General features: G+C 28.5%; 1 protein-coding gene across 1 annotated transcript; it reads right to left on the reverse strand.

The window, feature by feature from the left end:
- Positions 1 to 5,264: 5,264 nt before the first annotated feature.
- On the reverse strand, positions 5,265 to 16,466 carry LOC124492307 (uncharacterized). Its single transcript, XM_075735138.1, has 5 exons — positions 15,137 to 16,466; positions 10,400 to 10,570; positions 9,369 to 9,823; positions 6,316 to 6,433; positions 5,265 to 6,225 (listed from the first exon to the last, which is right to left on the reverse strand). Exons 1-5 carry the CDS (start codon positions 16,059 to 16,061, stop codon positions 5,576 to 5,578), a joined length of 2,319 nt encoding a protein of 772 aa, XP_075591253.1. The 5' UTR covers positions 16,062 to 16,466; the 3' UTR covers positions 5,265 to 5,575.
- Between the last annotated feature and the right edge of the window lie 685 nt (positions 16,467 to 17,151).

Consider the following 17,151-nt stretch of genomic DNA (forward strand, 5'->3'; position numbering starts at 1 on the left):
AAAAACGATCATGATTCTTGAGTTGATTTTCATTTTCGATACTTGAATGAATGATTGTAGCTGCATTTTTTTCGCTGTTTATTATTATAATAATATTGTTATTGATATTATTATTATTATTATTAGTTGGAACAAAAGTTATATGTCTCTATTGAGCATTTAGCTCATAATAAAAAAAAGAAAAAAGAAAACCGGAATAATAACATATTTTCTAATGTTGTTAAATAATAAACATTAATAAACCATTGTATTAGTTGCATGCACATTTATGAAAAATAAAACAACCGAATGGTTATGAGTGCCGTCTGGCTCTTATCACAATAATAATAATAATCATCATCATCATCATCATCGTCATCAATGATTCTTTTTTTTCTGATGAAAAAAAAGAATCGAAGCAAAACAAACGATCCACAAAAGTGTTTCCATATTTTTGTTTTTTTTTTCATAAATAGAATGAGGAAAAAAAATGTTTGTTTGGCCAAATCTGCAAGTGACAGATTTGATTTTGGACTTTCTATCTGTACATTGTGTGTGTGTGTGTTTGCCATTCGTATTTAAGAGTATATGCATTGTGCTTCCATTATTCGGTGACAAAACTAATTTACTTTTTCCGCCCGCCCAGTTTGAGTGTGTGTGTGTGTGTGTCTGCATGTATGTATCAATGATGAAATTCTTGGACCCTGAAGACAATCAGAAAGAGAAAATAGCCCACACACACACAAAACAGAAATCGAATACAGAAAAAAAACTCGATTTATATTTATTAAATTGACAATAATAATTAATATATATCTAAACTCGTTTGATTTTGATACATGAAATCAATGGATCGTAAAACGAGTTTTTTTGTTGTTGTTGTTATTATTTTTGTTTTGGTCATTTTGAAACATTTATTATTAATCACAATCCAAAATAAGAATAATGTCGAATCGATATCAAATTGAAACAAACAAAGGAAATTGCCAATCTTGAATTCCTGAATTCAATGATCATGATGTCTAGAACACATGTCGTGTTTGTCATTTCACATTTTCATATAAAATAAAATTCTGGCTGTCAAATCATAAATTCTCTCTCTCTCTCTCCCTCTTTCTTTGTATGTGTGTGTGTATGTAAAAAATTTTATTTTACTTTACTAAGCTGGATTGAATTTTTTTTCAAAAATAAAAAAAAAATTCAGATGAATTTTTTGCTTTTTTTGATACAAATCAATCCAGAATAAAAGACCTGTTGTAATATTATAATGTGTGACAATATTATTAAAAAAAAAATGATTGCTATCGATTGGAAATTGATTCGATCGAATTGATTCTGTTTTTATTTTCTTTTCTTTTCATGATAGCCAAATTTTTTTTCTGATATTATTTCCAATGTAACGATGTATAAAAAAAACCAATAATATCAAGTTTCTGGTTATATGACTGTTATATTGGCTTTATATGGATAAATAGTCGATTATACGATGAATGAATAGATTGATAGCGATTGAGAGAAAAAAAACTAGTGTACCCAACATCACATGCAAACTTGTGATGGTGCTTGTGTTTTTTTTTACAATCGAATCTCAATGGAAAAAAAAATTCTCAAACATTTTTGGATCGACCGTTCATAGTTTCAGTCGAGTTTCAATTGCGATCCACATAGTGAATACATTGTGCGTCATGTGCTTATGACAGGTATGAAAGTTTTTTTTTTACTTTTTTTTTATTCCGTTATATTCAATGGTCGTGTGTGTGTGTGTGTGTTTGTGCGTATGTTGAAAACACAACGGTGCCACTGGCTGTGTGTGTATGAGTGTTTTTAGGGAATGAAGATTTTCTTGAAATTTGATAATGTAATGTGGTCCATAATTTCATTATACGATGATTGAGAAAAGAATTGAATTTTTTTTTTCTCATACATTCCATTCTTACCTCAAAATTCCATTATAATGATGATAATAATAAAGAAATATAATCGTTGAATGAGTTTTGATTTGATTGAATTTTTTCTTTCTTTTCTTTTCTTAGCTCTATTAAATTATCAATACATGATGATGATCATATAATTCAATCATCATAATCATTTTGATAAAATGGAAATTATTATTATAACTACAGAATAAAAATGATTATTACAAGCAATGATGATGATGTTTGTCGCCATTCTTTATTTATAAAATAAAAACACACACATACACACGGCAATTATCGATTAATGGCACACATTTGACATATGGTGAACAATCATTATTGTTTTGGTAAATGTATTTTACATTTATGAATGAGATTCTTATGGTACCCAACAACCAAAAAAAAAAAAAAAAAAAAAAACGATCATCAATTTTTGATCATTAAAACCAACTATAACAATAACAATAACATAGTTATGGACAATGGACAATGAACAATAACAACAAAAAACAAACGATGATGATCAAATCGTTGGTGGTGGTGATAATGGCCTCATTGAATGTCGTGAACAAATGCTGCCTTGCAATTTTTTTTTTCGCTCATCACCACCATCATCATCATAATAGGAAACACATGTTCCGTATTTCATTGGAAGAGAAGCCAGAAAAAAATCTATAATATAAAATTATTATCGATTCATTCAATTCATTCGTCTATTCATTCATTCATTCATTCATTCTCGTATTGTTGACACTTTTTTTCCATCTTTTCTCATAAATTGCTTAGATTGTTTGATTTTTTAAATATATCATTATTGCTATTTTATCTATCCATATGCATTTGATTCGTGAATGGAATTTATACCGAAAAAAAAATTCATCATACCATAAAAACCATCATCATCATCATCATATGAACCATTGAATCATTTATTGTCTTTTTAATATTAGAGGAAAAAAAATCTGATTCACATAGTTAATAATAATCATAGATTAATGTTTGCGTATAAAATAATTAAAACAAAAACGAAAAAATTCGTATGAACTGAATTTGAATGATGAAATATTGCCGGCATACTGTATATAATAAATGAATGAATCGATGAACTTTTTTTTTGTATTCTTGTTTCCATTAGCAATCTTTTTCCATTTAAATATTTGTGTGTATGTGTGTGTGCATGGCATTTTCAACTTGAATACGGAACTTAACCAGAAAAAAATCAAAAAAAAAAAACTCCAAGTTGATTTGAATTTAATTGGATTCTGCGTGAAGTTTTATCGGATCGAAACGGATGAAAAAAAACCGCTAATAGTTGACAAATATACGCGTGTCGTTCTTTTTTTTTTCTTTGATGATGATGGGGGACACAATTTTAGTTCAAACCCTTTTTTCGGTATCGATTTTTTTTGTGGCTATAATACTATCGGGCGATTCAGAAAAACGAAAAAAATCAACGATAAATATATTCGATTGAATCATGTGAAAAACGTGTGCCAACACATTGAACAACCCTCGTAACGCTCTTTAAGAAACCATTAATATCAGCAATTGTGAATGCCAAAAGTGAATGACAGAATCCGGATATTAATAGATTTTTTTTTCGTTGGTGTAAAAGTGAGTAAGTCATGTTTGTTGTCAATGATTGATTCAATGATCCTTTCGCGCCTCTTGTTTTTTCCCAAAAAAATATATGTGTGCAAAAAAAATCGAAGCGAAAAATTTTTTTTCAATTTTTTTTTCTCTTTCTCTCTCTCTCCTCAACTTGCATTCATTTGAAAATCCTTTGGTTTCGGTTCAAATATCGGGTGTGTGTGTATGTGTGTGTGAGTGTGTGTGTGTAAATGCATTTGTATTCCAATGATTTGAATTCATATATATTCAATTTCAATTTGTTACCATCGTTGTCAAGAATAGTGGGTACAACCCGATAAAAAAAAACAGCCACTATTATTAATATTAATAATAATAAAAATGTGAATAAAATGAATATTTGAATGAATGAATTGAATGGAATGGAATGGAATGAAATGAAAATGTAACGGCTGCCAAGACCTTGTGGTTTTTCATTGGTTGCATATTTAATAAATTTAATTACTTTTGATATATTCAACGATGAAAAAATAATAATTTTCATGCATTATAATCATTAGACTTTTACCATAACATACTGTGCATATATGTGTGTATACACTCTGGTGTCAATTGCATTATATTTATGAAAAACTTTTAAACAAATTTTTCAACCAAAAAAAAACAGGACGAAAATTGTGAAAAAAAAACAAATTTAAACCAATGAATATAGTGGTGTTAGTCAAGTTATTCCACCTTGATCACCATCACCATCATCATCATCATCATCATTTCAGAAAGAATTCTGAACAGAAAAAAAGAAAATATTTGTGTATAAATTTTGAATTCACACATCATGCTTGTTGGTTATTATCACATAAACACACATCACTCAACTTCAACTTTTTTTCTGGTTTTCAAACCCTGTAAAAAAAAGATTGAAATTTTTAAAAACAAAATTAGCAAATAACTGCTTCGAAGTTTTTTTTTCCACGAACACATCATCATCATCATCATCATCATTATGAAGATGATGAAAAAAAAACACCATTGCAAGAATCACCGACCAACGAAAAAAAAACGATTGAGTTTGCGAGTTGCGATGTTTTTTTTTCTACTGATTCTGATGTGTGTAATCAAGATGGTAATAGTCAACAGAGGAAATACACAGCTGTTACCATGCGTATCGTTTTTTTTTTTCATATGCCTTTCCCTTCCTCGAATATGTCTGCGTCCCGAATCTTTTTGGTTCAAGTCGATTCTATACTATCGACTAGATGATGGTCGACTAAACACACACACACACAAATGTTCTTCAAGACTATACCGTACTGTTGTTGTTTCCATTAACAATTAACTACAGACCATTTTTCATCATCATCATCATCATCAGCTATTGAAATTAATAGAGTCTGATAGTATGTGTGTGTGTGTACGTCGGAAACTACATTGTTAATGTGTATTTGTAGTTCTTTTTTTTTTTAGCAATGTTTGTTCTTTAGCAAAATTAATTTATTCAGATCATGTGTCGATAATGGAATTAATTTGGCTTGATTTTGTTTTGGTTGTTGATTATTATTATTATTATTATTATTATTATTATTATTATTATTATTATTATGTGTTTGGTTTCTTCAATTGTTTTTTTTGTTTCTCTGTGAAATGTGATTCGTTATAAATACATAATACACACACACAAACACGCATACACATATGAATGATGTTTATATACAAAAAAAAAAAGAAAAAGAAGGAGGAGAAATTGGAAAAGAAAAAACTTGAAACACCCAATGATAATGATTAGGATCAAATTTATATTTTAATTATAATGATTCGCGTGATTTTTTTTTTTTTTCATTATCATCATCATCATCATTATTATTATTTCTATTACTTGATAATTTTTTTTTTTTTTTGGGAAGAAAATTTGAATATAAATGTTGAGATTATATAATATATATTAATGACAATTGAATGAATAGATGTGAGAAAAAAAAATTAGAGATCACTAGATGATCAAATTATAGTTTGCAATGTGTGTGTGTGTGTGTGTGTCTGTCTGTTTGGAATACATCCGGAAATTAGTGACGCTTGAAAGCTCTATTGATTGATCAATCTTCAACTTTGATTTCCGAATCTTCGTCATCGTCATCATCATCATCATTATCATTGATATCATGGATATTATTATTAAGATGATGATGATGATCATCATCATCATCACTATGATAATCCATTTCATCATCCATTTCATCTTGATTATCTTCAAAATTGCTTAATTTTTCATCATATTCATCATCATGTTCTGAATCTTCTGTGCCGGAATTCGTATGACGTATGTCATCAATATTTTTATTATTATCGCTTGATGTCTGATGATGTATGTTCATCGAATGTGATTTTCTATGTTCATTCAGATTATTAATACTGAATAATTTAGGCTTATTATTTGCATAGTTTTCTATATTATAATACAAATTATGACTCTTTTTATTGTTGTTGATACTATCACAGAAAGAATTTGTATTCGTTACTGTTGTTTTTGTCATCGATGTTGATGAAGAAGATGATTTGAATGCAGATGATTTGAGCGATGAAGAATTCTTATCATTCGTTATACCATTATGAATAGCTGATGATATCATTGTTGATTTACTACTTTTCGTATGAGATGTTGATGATGATGAATTACTATTCGTATACAAACCAACACGACCATAAACGGATGATGCAGATTTTGTACAAATTGGATCGCTGAGATCTAGATTTATTTTTCGAAAAATAACAGTAACGATATTCATTTAATTAGAATTTTAAAAAAAATATAATCACATCATCATAACAAACCAACCTGGATTTGGATTATTTTTTGTTGGCAATGTTTGTTCTCTAGTTCCACCGTTGGATAAAAGTTCTCGTTCTTTTGAATTTCGCCATTTCATACGACGATTTTGAAACCATATTTTGACCTAAAATTTAATGGAATAAATGAAAAACAAAATAACATTACAATAATAACTATTGAAGATCTCTTTCAATATCAAAAATAAATTGATTTATTCGGAAGAGCGAGAGAGAGAGTAAAAATTCTCGACAGAACATTTGTCATTCTATATAAAAGAGAGACATATAAGAGTTTTGAGAAAAAAAAATCAATTTAAGCAATTCAAGATAGATAAAAGTCAATAAGAAACAATTTACACAATTACAATATTGCCATTTTTTTTTTGTTAAACGAATATTTGGATCAAATTACCCATGTAGCATATGGTAGACATTCTTACATTCATTCACCATCAATGATTGTCCATCATCATCCATTTATGTGTTTATGTGTGTACAAACATAACATAACATTTTAGTGTACCAGAAGAGTCATTGGATTTTTTTCCTCTAAAGCTTTGAAACGTTTTTTTTTTTTTGCTTCACAAGTAAATATTTAATATGCTTCTTTTTCTGTGAACCAATGATTCTGTAACCGTCACTTTAATAGCAATGATAAAATAACACCCACAAAATTAACGTCAAACTTTGATTTCTTTTCAATTGCCTAGTTTTATCTATCCATTGTATGTTTGATGTTAACTAGAATTTTGATGAAAAAAAAAAAATTTTTTTTTCTTCTTTGTTTTGCCAATTTTTTCTTCAGTCTTTGTGTGGTTTAATGTAGCCATTTTTTGTTGTTGTTGTTGTTGCAACGATCAACTAATCGATTTATTTTGGCAAACATATAGAATATCTAATATATTTTTCATATATAGAGATAAATGGAATAGGAAATGATTTTAATGTTGAAATTATTGCACATTCTCCATTCTGTACTTATTTTATTGGATCTATAATGTGTGATTTGATGTGCGATGATATTATCATCATCATCGTCATCATCATCATCATCGCAGTTGTTGTTTTTTCTTGATGTTGTTGTCATCCATCAATCTTATTTTTTTCTGTTGCTTGTCTTTTTTTTTTTTTTTTTTTTGGTTTGGGTCTTTGGGTTTTTTTCTTCATCTTTATAGAATTGGAATGTGCATCACGCACACTAAAAGTATAAATGTCTGTATGCATGTGTGTGTGTGTATGTGTGTGTGTGTGTGTGTGTGTAATTGAGCGATTAAAAAGAGATTAAATTTGGCTCGACATTTTATCAGCGAACATGATGATGATTTAAATGTCAAATGGTGATTGACTTCAATTAGTATCGAGTTTAATTTCAAACTATGATTTTCATGCCATTATTAACATCATTATCATTCATCTAAATTATTGTACAAAAAATAAAAATAAAAAAAATTTTGATTTCGAATCAATTCAATGATTATGATGATGCATAATTCATACATTATCAAACTATATATATATATATAGATCATCATCATGTAAAAATTCGTATCAATTACATAATCACCATCATCATTATCAAAAACAAAGATGATGATGATGATTATGTGATTTGATCATCAATTGAAAAATATTGATGAAATTGATTCAATGAATGCAATGATTTTTAGAAACAATCATGTACAATTTATAAAAATGCATACATCACGCCTTAAATTGAATGTATGTATGTATGACTAACAAATTCTCTCTCTCTCTCTCATTTCAATTCAGATTCATATTTAGATTCGTTTTTTTTTCAGTATTCCGTTCTTGTCGTTGTCATCTTGTTTTTCGTTCTTGTTGTTGTACTTTTTTTTTGTATGTGTGTGTGTGTGTAATGTGAACAATCATTTTATTATTCAGATATATCTATCTATCCTGTATGCGGGATGTGTGTGTGTGTGTGTGTACATGTGTTGCTTACAAAAATCGAATAAAAATCATCAACATTAGATTCTTTTGTTTGGGTATAAGGACATTTGGTTCGTTCATCATCATCATCATCATCATCATCATATATTGTATCGAATATTTAAATCAAATAGAAGAGAAAAAAAATGAAAATAAAAACGTAATAATATGGCATTAGGTAATGGTTTTCTATGGAAATGAATTGAATAAATTGTACACGAATCATCATCATCATCATCATCACACACGCACACAGATTTAGATTAAATGATTTTATGTTTAAAATTGAATTCGATTACTCGATGATGTTGATGTTGTTGTTGATGATGATGATGATGATGATGATGATGATTCAGATGAAAACTTGTCGAGTTCTCTTTTTCTATCATTTTATTGCCATTATTCTAATTCAACAATCGATAACGAAAAAAAAAAAAATTTTTTTTTTCGCTGTAATCATCAATGTATGATATCTTTTCTGCGGCATTACGAAATTATGTTACCACACATCTATAAAGATCAAAAATGTGTGTGTATGTGTGTGGTACCAAACAATAACAACAAAAATTATCATTTTACAATGGATATATATAAATACGATTTTCATTCACACTGTTTACTCATATATATATATAAAGATAAATAAAATAGAAACTGGATTAAGTTTGGCAGCAGTTTGAATTCTTTCAGATGAATAGTGATGATAGGTATTGTGTATGTTGTATGTGTGTGTGGTGTTCCAGATGATGGCACCAGATGTTGGTTAAATATCAAGGCCACAAGTGCCCATTGAAAAAAAAAATCAAATGAAAAAAAGAACACAAAAGGCATCACATTATCACTTGTATTGAATCTTTAGAATTTTAGTACACTGTATTGTATGTGCAAGTGCAATACTACTATATGTTAAAGATTCATTTTTTTCATTTGGGACTAGTTTTTTTCGCTTGAAATTTTTTTTGTTCAACTCTATCCTTTTTAATAATAAGCACTGAAACTTGATTTAAAAAAAACTTAATTGTAATTATTATGTCGTATATGATGATGATGATCATGTTCATATTGTATAAATATTTTGATAAATCTATGAAAATGACGAAAAAAACTTACTTGTGAATCTTTTAAACCAAGTTTTTCGGCCAATTTTTTCCTATCTGGTTTACTAATATATTTTTGCATTTGAAAACGTTTCTCTAGGCCTTGTCGTTGGGCATCAGAAAATACGGCACGACGCATCATTCCTCTTCGTGGTTTACCTCGGGTTGCCCATGGAAAACCGGCAGCAAATGATAAGCTTGCCAATGGCCGTAAACCTACTGATGATGGATTGGTTACTGATGCTGCTGCTGTTACTGATGATGATGATGGTACGGCTGTTGCAAGAACATTTTGTGCTGATGTTTGATGATGATGATGATGATGATGATGACTGACATTGGTTGATGAATTTACAGTAACCGTATTTAATATGGATGATGGAGGCGGCTGTTGTACGGCCGTACTCGTCACATTTGATGACGAAGTGCTTGATGATCCACCACCACCACCACCACCAGCATTTGAACCTATTGTCAACGACAGCATGAATGGAAATGAAAATATTATTCTTTAGATTTAACATTATTAACTAAATAACAGTTGTGTATGTGTGTGTGTGTGCTGTGCGTGATTGATCCTTGACACGTGAAGGACAAACAAACATTGAAAAACTGATTGTATATTCAATTAAACTTAAACCATTGAATGTTTAAAAAAAAAAATTTTTTTTTATTTATTCCATACATATACACACTGATATTAACCGTTACAATTTATTCTAATTGCCAATTGCAAAAAGGATAATAATAATGATAAGTAATAAAAATGCAAATTAGATTCATTTCGTATTAAGTGTTCGTTTTACGTTTTTGTGTTTGCTAATATGGACCAAAAAAAAAAAAAAAAATGTATTGCAAAATTATTTTTGAAGAGATTTCAATTTTTGATGATAATTTGTTTGTGTAAGAAAAATTTAAATGACAATTGAATTGTAAAATACTAGTTGCATTTTATTTATTAAAATTCTTTACAGATTTATGTTGTGAGAATTATATTATTATTATTGTTATTATCATTATTTACATTGGAAAAAAATTACTTACCAACTAAATATGATGATCTTGATGAGAAAAAATTATGAAAATCAATCAAAGGACGGTGTGCATTATTTGTTGATGAAACGATTGAAACGGGTGATGATTGTGATGATTTATTATTATTGTTTAGGCCATTTGCATAAAACGATGGGACATTCGATTTCAATCCATTTCGATCTGTGTGTGTTTGTGTGTGTATGTGTGTGAAAAAAAGAAAGAAATTGCCATTTATTAATCGATATAATATCATTCTTGTGTGTGTGTGTGTATTTTATTTTAGTTTAGATTATTATTAGCGATAAACGATTTTATTATTATTCTAACTGCAAAGGTAAATTTTTCTTTTCAAGATTCTTTTTTTATAGTGTTCTTGTCACGATCAATGAAAAAAATATATGAGGTTTCCATTATGTGTATTTCTATCATGTGTGTGTGTCTTGAAAATTGAATCATCAAAACAAAACAAAAAATGACAGCTAATTAATGAATGAACAACACGAGCATAAACACACACACACACACACTTATATATTGTATTGGATGTTCAACAAGTTAAATTCCCGTCATTTTACAACAATTAGATCATGTGATTTGACGGAAAAGAAAAACAATAATTGTTCAAACAATAGAAAGGAAAAGAATAGATATTATCGTTTGTTTTTTTTGTTTTTGTTTTTTTTCGCTCAACTGAATAAAAGATTTGAGCATCAATAAATGTATCGAGCTTCATCATCATATATTATTATTATAACATTGAAACATTAAATGTTTGCAATGCATGTAACGATTTTTTTTGTGTTGTATCACACAATACACAAAGATGTATGTGTCTGTCATCATCATCATCATCATCATTGATCATATTCGTCGATAAACAAGAAAAAAAAACTTAACGATTCATCAAATACATTGTCGAATTAGACACGCATATTTCTAATTTTTTTTCTGACGATATTCGATATGATCATAATTAATAGTCAATTAGAACATGATGATGATGATGATGATCATTTAACAGCAGCAGAAGGCTTTTTTCAATTGAATTGATGATCATAATCATGAACATCATGAGGGAAACAAAAAAAAAACATAAAAATATATCCGAAACAAAAACAGCAAAAAAAAAAATCTCATTAATTAATCTCATCATCATATGGTTCATCTATATTGTCTTCTAATTGGTATCTTTCATCAAACGATCATCAAACGAACAAAATGAAATGGTTTTTTTTCTTTTTGGTTGATTATTGAAAAAAACAAAAAGAAAAACAAAGCTTTTTTTTGTTTTATTTTCATGTCATCGTTTTGTATCTTATAAACTTATATAGAAAAAAAATGATTAAAGCCAAAATGGTCAGAAAAAAAACGCCACTGGATAGATAGATAGATAAATCTCAATATGAATCAACAATAATAAACAGAATGAAAACGTGCATCACGATCACGATAATGTTATTGTTGTTGATGATGATGATGATGATTGGGAGAAAAATCCAATCGATGGTTTCAATATAGACATTATATGCTCATAAAAAAAAATTTTAGAACATAATTAATATAAAAATAATAGTAGTAGTAGTAGTAATAGTAGTTAATATTTGGCAAATGATTATCATCCATCCATCCATACATGATGTAGAAAATGGAAAGAGAAGAAAACAATGTTTAAAACAATACAATTTTAATCATCGATTATGATGTTGATGATGATGATGATGATGATGATTTGATCACGTTCATTCATTAAAAGCCTGCCGCCGATTTTTTGTTTTGTTTTGTTTTGTTTTGTTTTGTTTTCGATTTTTTTTCAACTATTGTAATGTAATCATATGTCGATCATTTTTTGCATATAAATACTTTACATGATGTTGTTTACAAATATTGTTGACAATATTGGGTTTCAATAGTTTGTTTTTTGTTGCTGTTGTTGTTGTTGATATGTAAAAAAACCTGCCTAAAGGTAAAATCTACCTAGTCTGATCGATTAATCATTTAATGTGTATAATGATGATGGTGATGATGATGATGTTTTTCTTTCCTTGTTCAACATTAATTAATCACATTCAGACAACAATAAGGATAATGGTGGGGGATCAGATTTAGCTGGTGAATTATATGACCATATGATGATTGTAATGTATTTTCTCCCTTTTTATATAATTTTATTATATTGAAATTAACTTGTTCATATGACACAAACACACACACACACTCGCAATTATTATTTGAATATAATTTGCTAATTCAACAATATATAAATGAATATATCAAATCAAGAGATGGTGGTGTTTCCTATTTTTTGAATATTTGCATTTTGTTCACTTTCATGGCCATACTAAATAGTCATCGTCTTTGTTGCAATTTTTTTTCTTTCGACCATTTTTTTGCATTGGGATAATTAGTCAGATTTTTGTTGTTGTTTCTCTTTTTTTTTCTAAGCAAGAAAAAAAATTTCATCGTTTTTCTCATCACCATCATTTTTTTTTTCTTCATTCACCTGGTACCTTGAATAAATTTTTTTGTTTTGTTTTGTTTTTGGTTCTTGTTTCAAACAACAACAACAAGAACGGAACAAAGGATAGTGATGAGAAGACGAGAAAAACAAAAAAAAAATCAAAAATTCTTGCGTGCGAAAAATATTTTTTTTTTAATTTTTTTCAGATTTTGGCATAGCAGAGCAAAGTAAAGTTTAGTGAAAATATAATGGGAGAATGAAAAAAAAAACGAAAATTTTCTATTCTATTCAATCTAATCTACCCAAAATCTGGATGGGTAGTTTAGTTGTGTGTGTGTGTGTGTGTTTAGGTTGATGGCACGCTTTTTTTTATGGCAGCAACATAGACAAGTCTTGAAACAACTTTATATGCATGTTTTGTGTGTGTATATGCTGGGTATATATATATAATGACTTAATTTGACTTGCCTGTTGCATAGTGATGTGGTTGTAGTAGTGTGTTTGTGTTTTTTTTATCCAGTATCATTTGAAATTTTTTTTTTTGTAGTAGAAAAAAAAGTCACCATCATTGGCTGGCTTATTAGCATTTAATTATAGGTTATATGATGTGTGTGTGTTTGTGTTGAGTGAAAAAAAAAGTTTTTTTTTCTCCAAAGCTTAACTACGGTAAGATTGGTGATGCACATGGCTTAAATGTGATTGTTGTTGCTGTTGTTTGCTATTGCAGGTACAGTCAATTCAGTTCGCTAAGCTAAATCGTGTTGTTGCCGCCATTCAAACACATTAATCAAAGACTGAATGAATTTTTTTTTTTTTTTTTTTGGTATGCAAAGAAACAAAAAAGCCAATGACTTTTAATTGCTTCTAATCGGTTATAATGATGATGATGATGAGCATTTATATATACAACAACAACAAAAAAAAACTTCACAGAAAATCAAATCAAATGCATATTATTATGTGCGTGTGTATAGAGAGATAATACAATTATTACAATACAATAAAAATGATTGCTTATAATTCACAATTCATAATTGTATCAATAAAATGATCTTGATTGCTTTTGAATATAAAATATTGAAACAAAACAAGAGAAACAAAAAAAAATTCACCATTAATATATACATAAGGTGCTCATAATGATAATAATAATCATTATTATTATGTACAACAAAATATATAATCATCATGATCATAATCATTATCGGAAATTTTTTTTTTGAAAAAAAATTTCTATAGAAAAGTGGGCGTGTTTTTTTTTCTTTATCCAAATGAATCAATCAATCAATCAAGCAATCAAATCAGAAAAAAAACAAATTGTTTGTTTCAACTATATAGAATAAAACAAAACAAAACAAAAAAAAAACATTCATGAATATAATGACTATATATTAAATAAGGGGAAATTATTCTAACAAAATTTAAAAAAAAAATGGAAACAGAATCCATTACAAATTGTTGATTGATTATCATGTTTGAAAAAAGGTAAAATATTGACAAATAACAAATGAAAATGATTTAATATTCATGTTATTAAAACAAAGAAACTGGAGGTAAAAAAAAATCATTGGCACCAATCAGTAAATATAGATGGCGAGAAAAAAAAACCAACTGAACAACGCCTCATTCTAAATAATACATAACGATGATCATCATGATATAATAATATAATCATTACCTCTAAATCATTTTTTTCTCTTTTCTCTTATCATTCGTAATTTCACCACATTTAAATGTAATTATTAGTTTGTGTGTGTGTGTTTGTGTGTTGATGTAACATTAAATGAAAGAAATGAATCATTCATTATTACTTTCAACATCTAATAATTTCGATATATTCTTTCAATTCAAGTGAATCAACAACCTACAATCTTCAATAAAATCAAGACCAGACATGATATTTTACTTGTCAGATTATAATACAGATTACTCATACTGGTAATCATAACCGATTGATGATTAGTGCCATTGGATTTTTGGATAATAAAATAATCCATAACAATTATTTGTAATGAATATTAAACAAATTATTTTCTTCTTTTCATCATCATCATCATCATCGTATCGTTCAGTCAATCATGTAGGCAGCTAGAGTTAATGTCTTTATCTCATCTATTAATATATCGATCGATTAAATATAAGATAAGAGAAACGATAATTTTCTTTTTCATTCAGCTTGATTCAATAATTTAGTTATTACAAAGTGAAATGAATTAATTTTCTTAAATGGTTTTTTCTTCTCTCTCTTTTCTCTACATTATCCTGTATTATTGTAGTCTGTTTCTTACCTTTATTATTTGTATTGATATTTTTATTATGATGTTTTGTTTCCAATGATGATGATGATGATGTTGTTGTTGTTGATGATGAAGAAGTCATAGTTGTTGTTGTTGTTGTTGTTGTCGACAACGATGATGATGATGATGATGGGGTTGTAGATGATGATTTACAATCGGATGCAAGTATAGCATTAACACCGAATTTTAATTGTTTTGAAGAATTATTATTTGCTGCGGTGATATTATTATTACTAATAATAGAAGGTGATGAAAGATTTGAATGATCATCCGAATGATAATCACCACAACATTCTAAATCATCACAATCATCATTGATTTCATCATTTGTATAGGATTTACCCGTTGTTGGAGAATATTCACTAGTTGATTGTAATGATTGATGTTTATTATTATTATTACTGGCTAACAATAACCGATGATGATTCAAATCTGTTGAACGTAAACCAAATGGATTTCTATGATGATGTGGATGAAGATGATGATGATGAGGTGGTGGAGGATGAGAATGGTGAACATTTGGATTTGGTGGTGATGAACAATTATTGGATACTGCAGCAGCAACAGCTGCAGCAGCAGCCGCTGCCGCCGCTCTATCACGAATTAAATTCTCCACAAAGAATTGTGAATTATGTGATGCGGCAGCGGCAGCCGCGGCATTCGACAATAGATGTGCAGCCGCAGCTGCTGATGCTGTTGAATTGAATGCATTTGATGTGAAAGCACCAGAATTGCTTAATAATGCAAGTTGTGATGATAAACTTAGACTGGCCGCTGTTGCAGCCGCTGCTGAAGATGATGTTGTTGTTGGTGATGAAGAATTATTATTATTATTATTATTATTTGTTGATGATGTTGCACGGAAAAAATTTTGATACAAAGATGGATGGGTAAAAAATTGTGGAAACATAGCCATAACTTTTTTGTTTTGTTTTTTTTTATTATTATTGTTGTTTGATAAATAATATTGGTTAAGGAAATTGATTGTTTGGGTGGTAAAATTTATTAATCATCAATAATGTGAACGTAAGGATAATTTATTAAGATTTAATTATCAACACAAGACATATCATTGATTACACACGCAAACACACACACACACAAAATATTTACACATCGAAATCAACAGTGACAGTAAAAGCCGTTAAAAAAAATCCATCGAAAATTTATCCATCATCTAATTCGATTCCAAAAAAAAACAACATTCATTCATCTGAATTAACGACTGAATAAAATGAACGATTGAAAAAAAAGCCACCAACCATCAAACATGACCAGCAACAACATCATCATCTGTAGCCAATTGTATCCAAACTACAATGATGATGATGATGATGATGATAATAATTGCAGTTGTGAATCGAGTGAATGAATTGAATGAACAAGAAAAATATAGCGAGACAGAAAAACTGGAAAAAAAAGAGTCCCGCCAAACAAAGTCAAGATCGGCCTACAACATTCATTTGGTAGCCAATCAGGAGCAACGATATTTGAAAATGTTCAAGAGTTGAGATATACCATGTACAAATAATAATAATAATAATAGTAGTATATACGGGAAACAAAAAAAAATAACGTTGAATATACAAGGCTGGAGAAAATCAGTAAGGCGTGTGACGTGCGCGTCTTTTATTATTATGGATTCCTGTTTGTATGTGTGTGTGTGTGTGTGTGTGATATATGCGCCTATTTGGCTTTTATTACATTCATATAAATGTGATAATTCACATCCATTATATTTAAATCAAACATATAATATATATATTTTTTTCCCCATAATAATAATGGTGCATGAAATGTAACTTATTCATGTCATTCCATTCCATTCATTCATTCATTCATTCTATATCAATGAATCTAAATACTACAAGAATAAGTTAGTTCATGAGCATAATAATAATCATCATCATCATCATCATATGAACATGAATGAAAAAAAAAATCCTTTCATTATTAATAAACCACAAAACGTTCAGAATAATAATAATAATAATGCAGAGAAAAAA

Source organism: Dermatophagoides farinae, chromosome 1, assembly GCF_024713945.1.
Source record: "Dermatophagoides farinae isolate YC_2012a chromosome 1, ASM2471394v1, whole genome shotgun sequence".
Lineage (NCBI taxonomy): Eukaryota > Metazoa > Arthropoda > Arachnida > Sarcoptiformes > Pyroglyphidae > Dermatophagoides > Dermatophagoides farinae.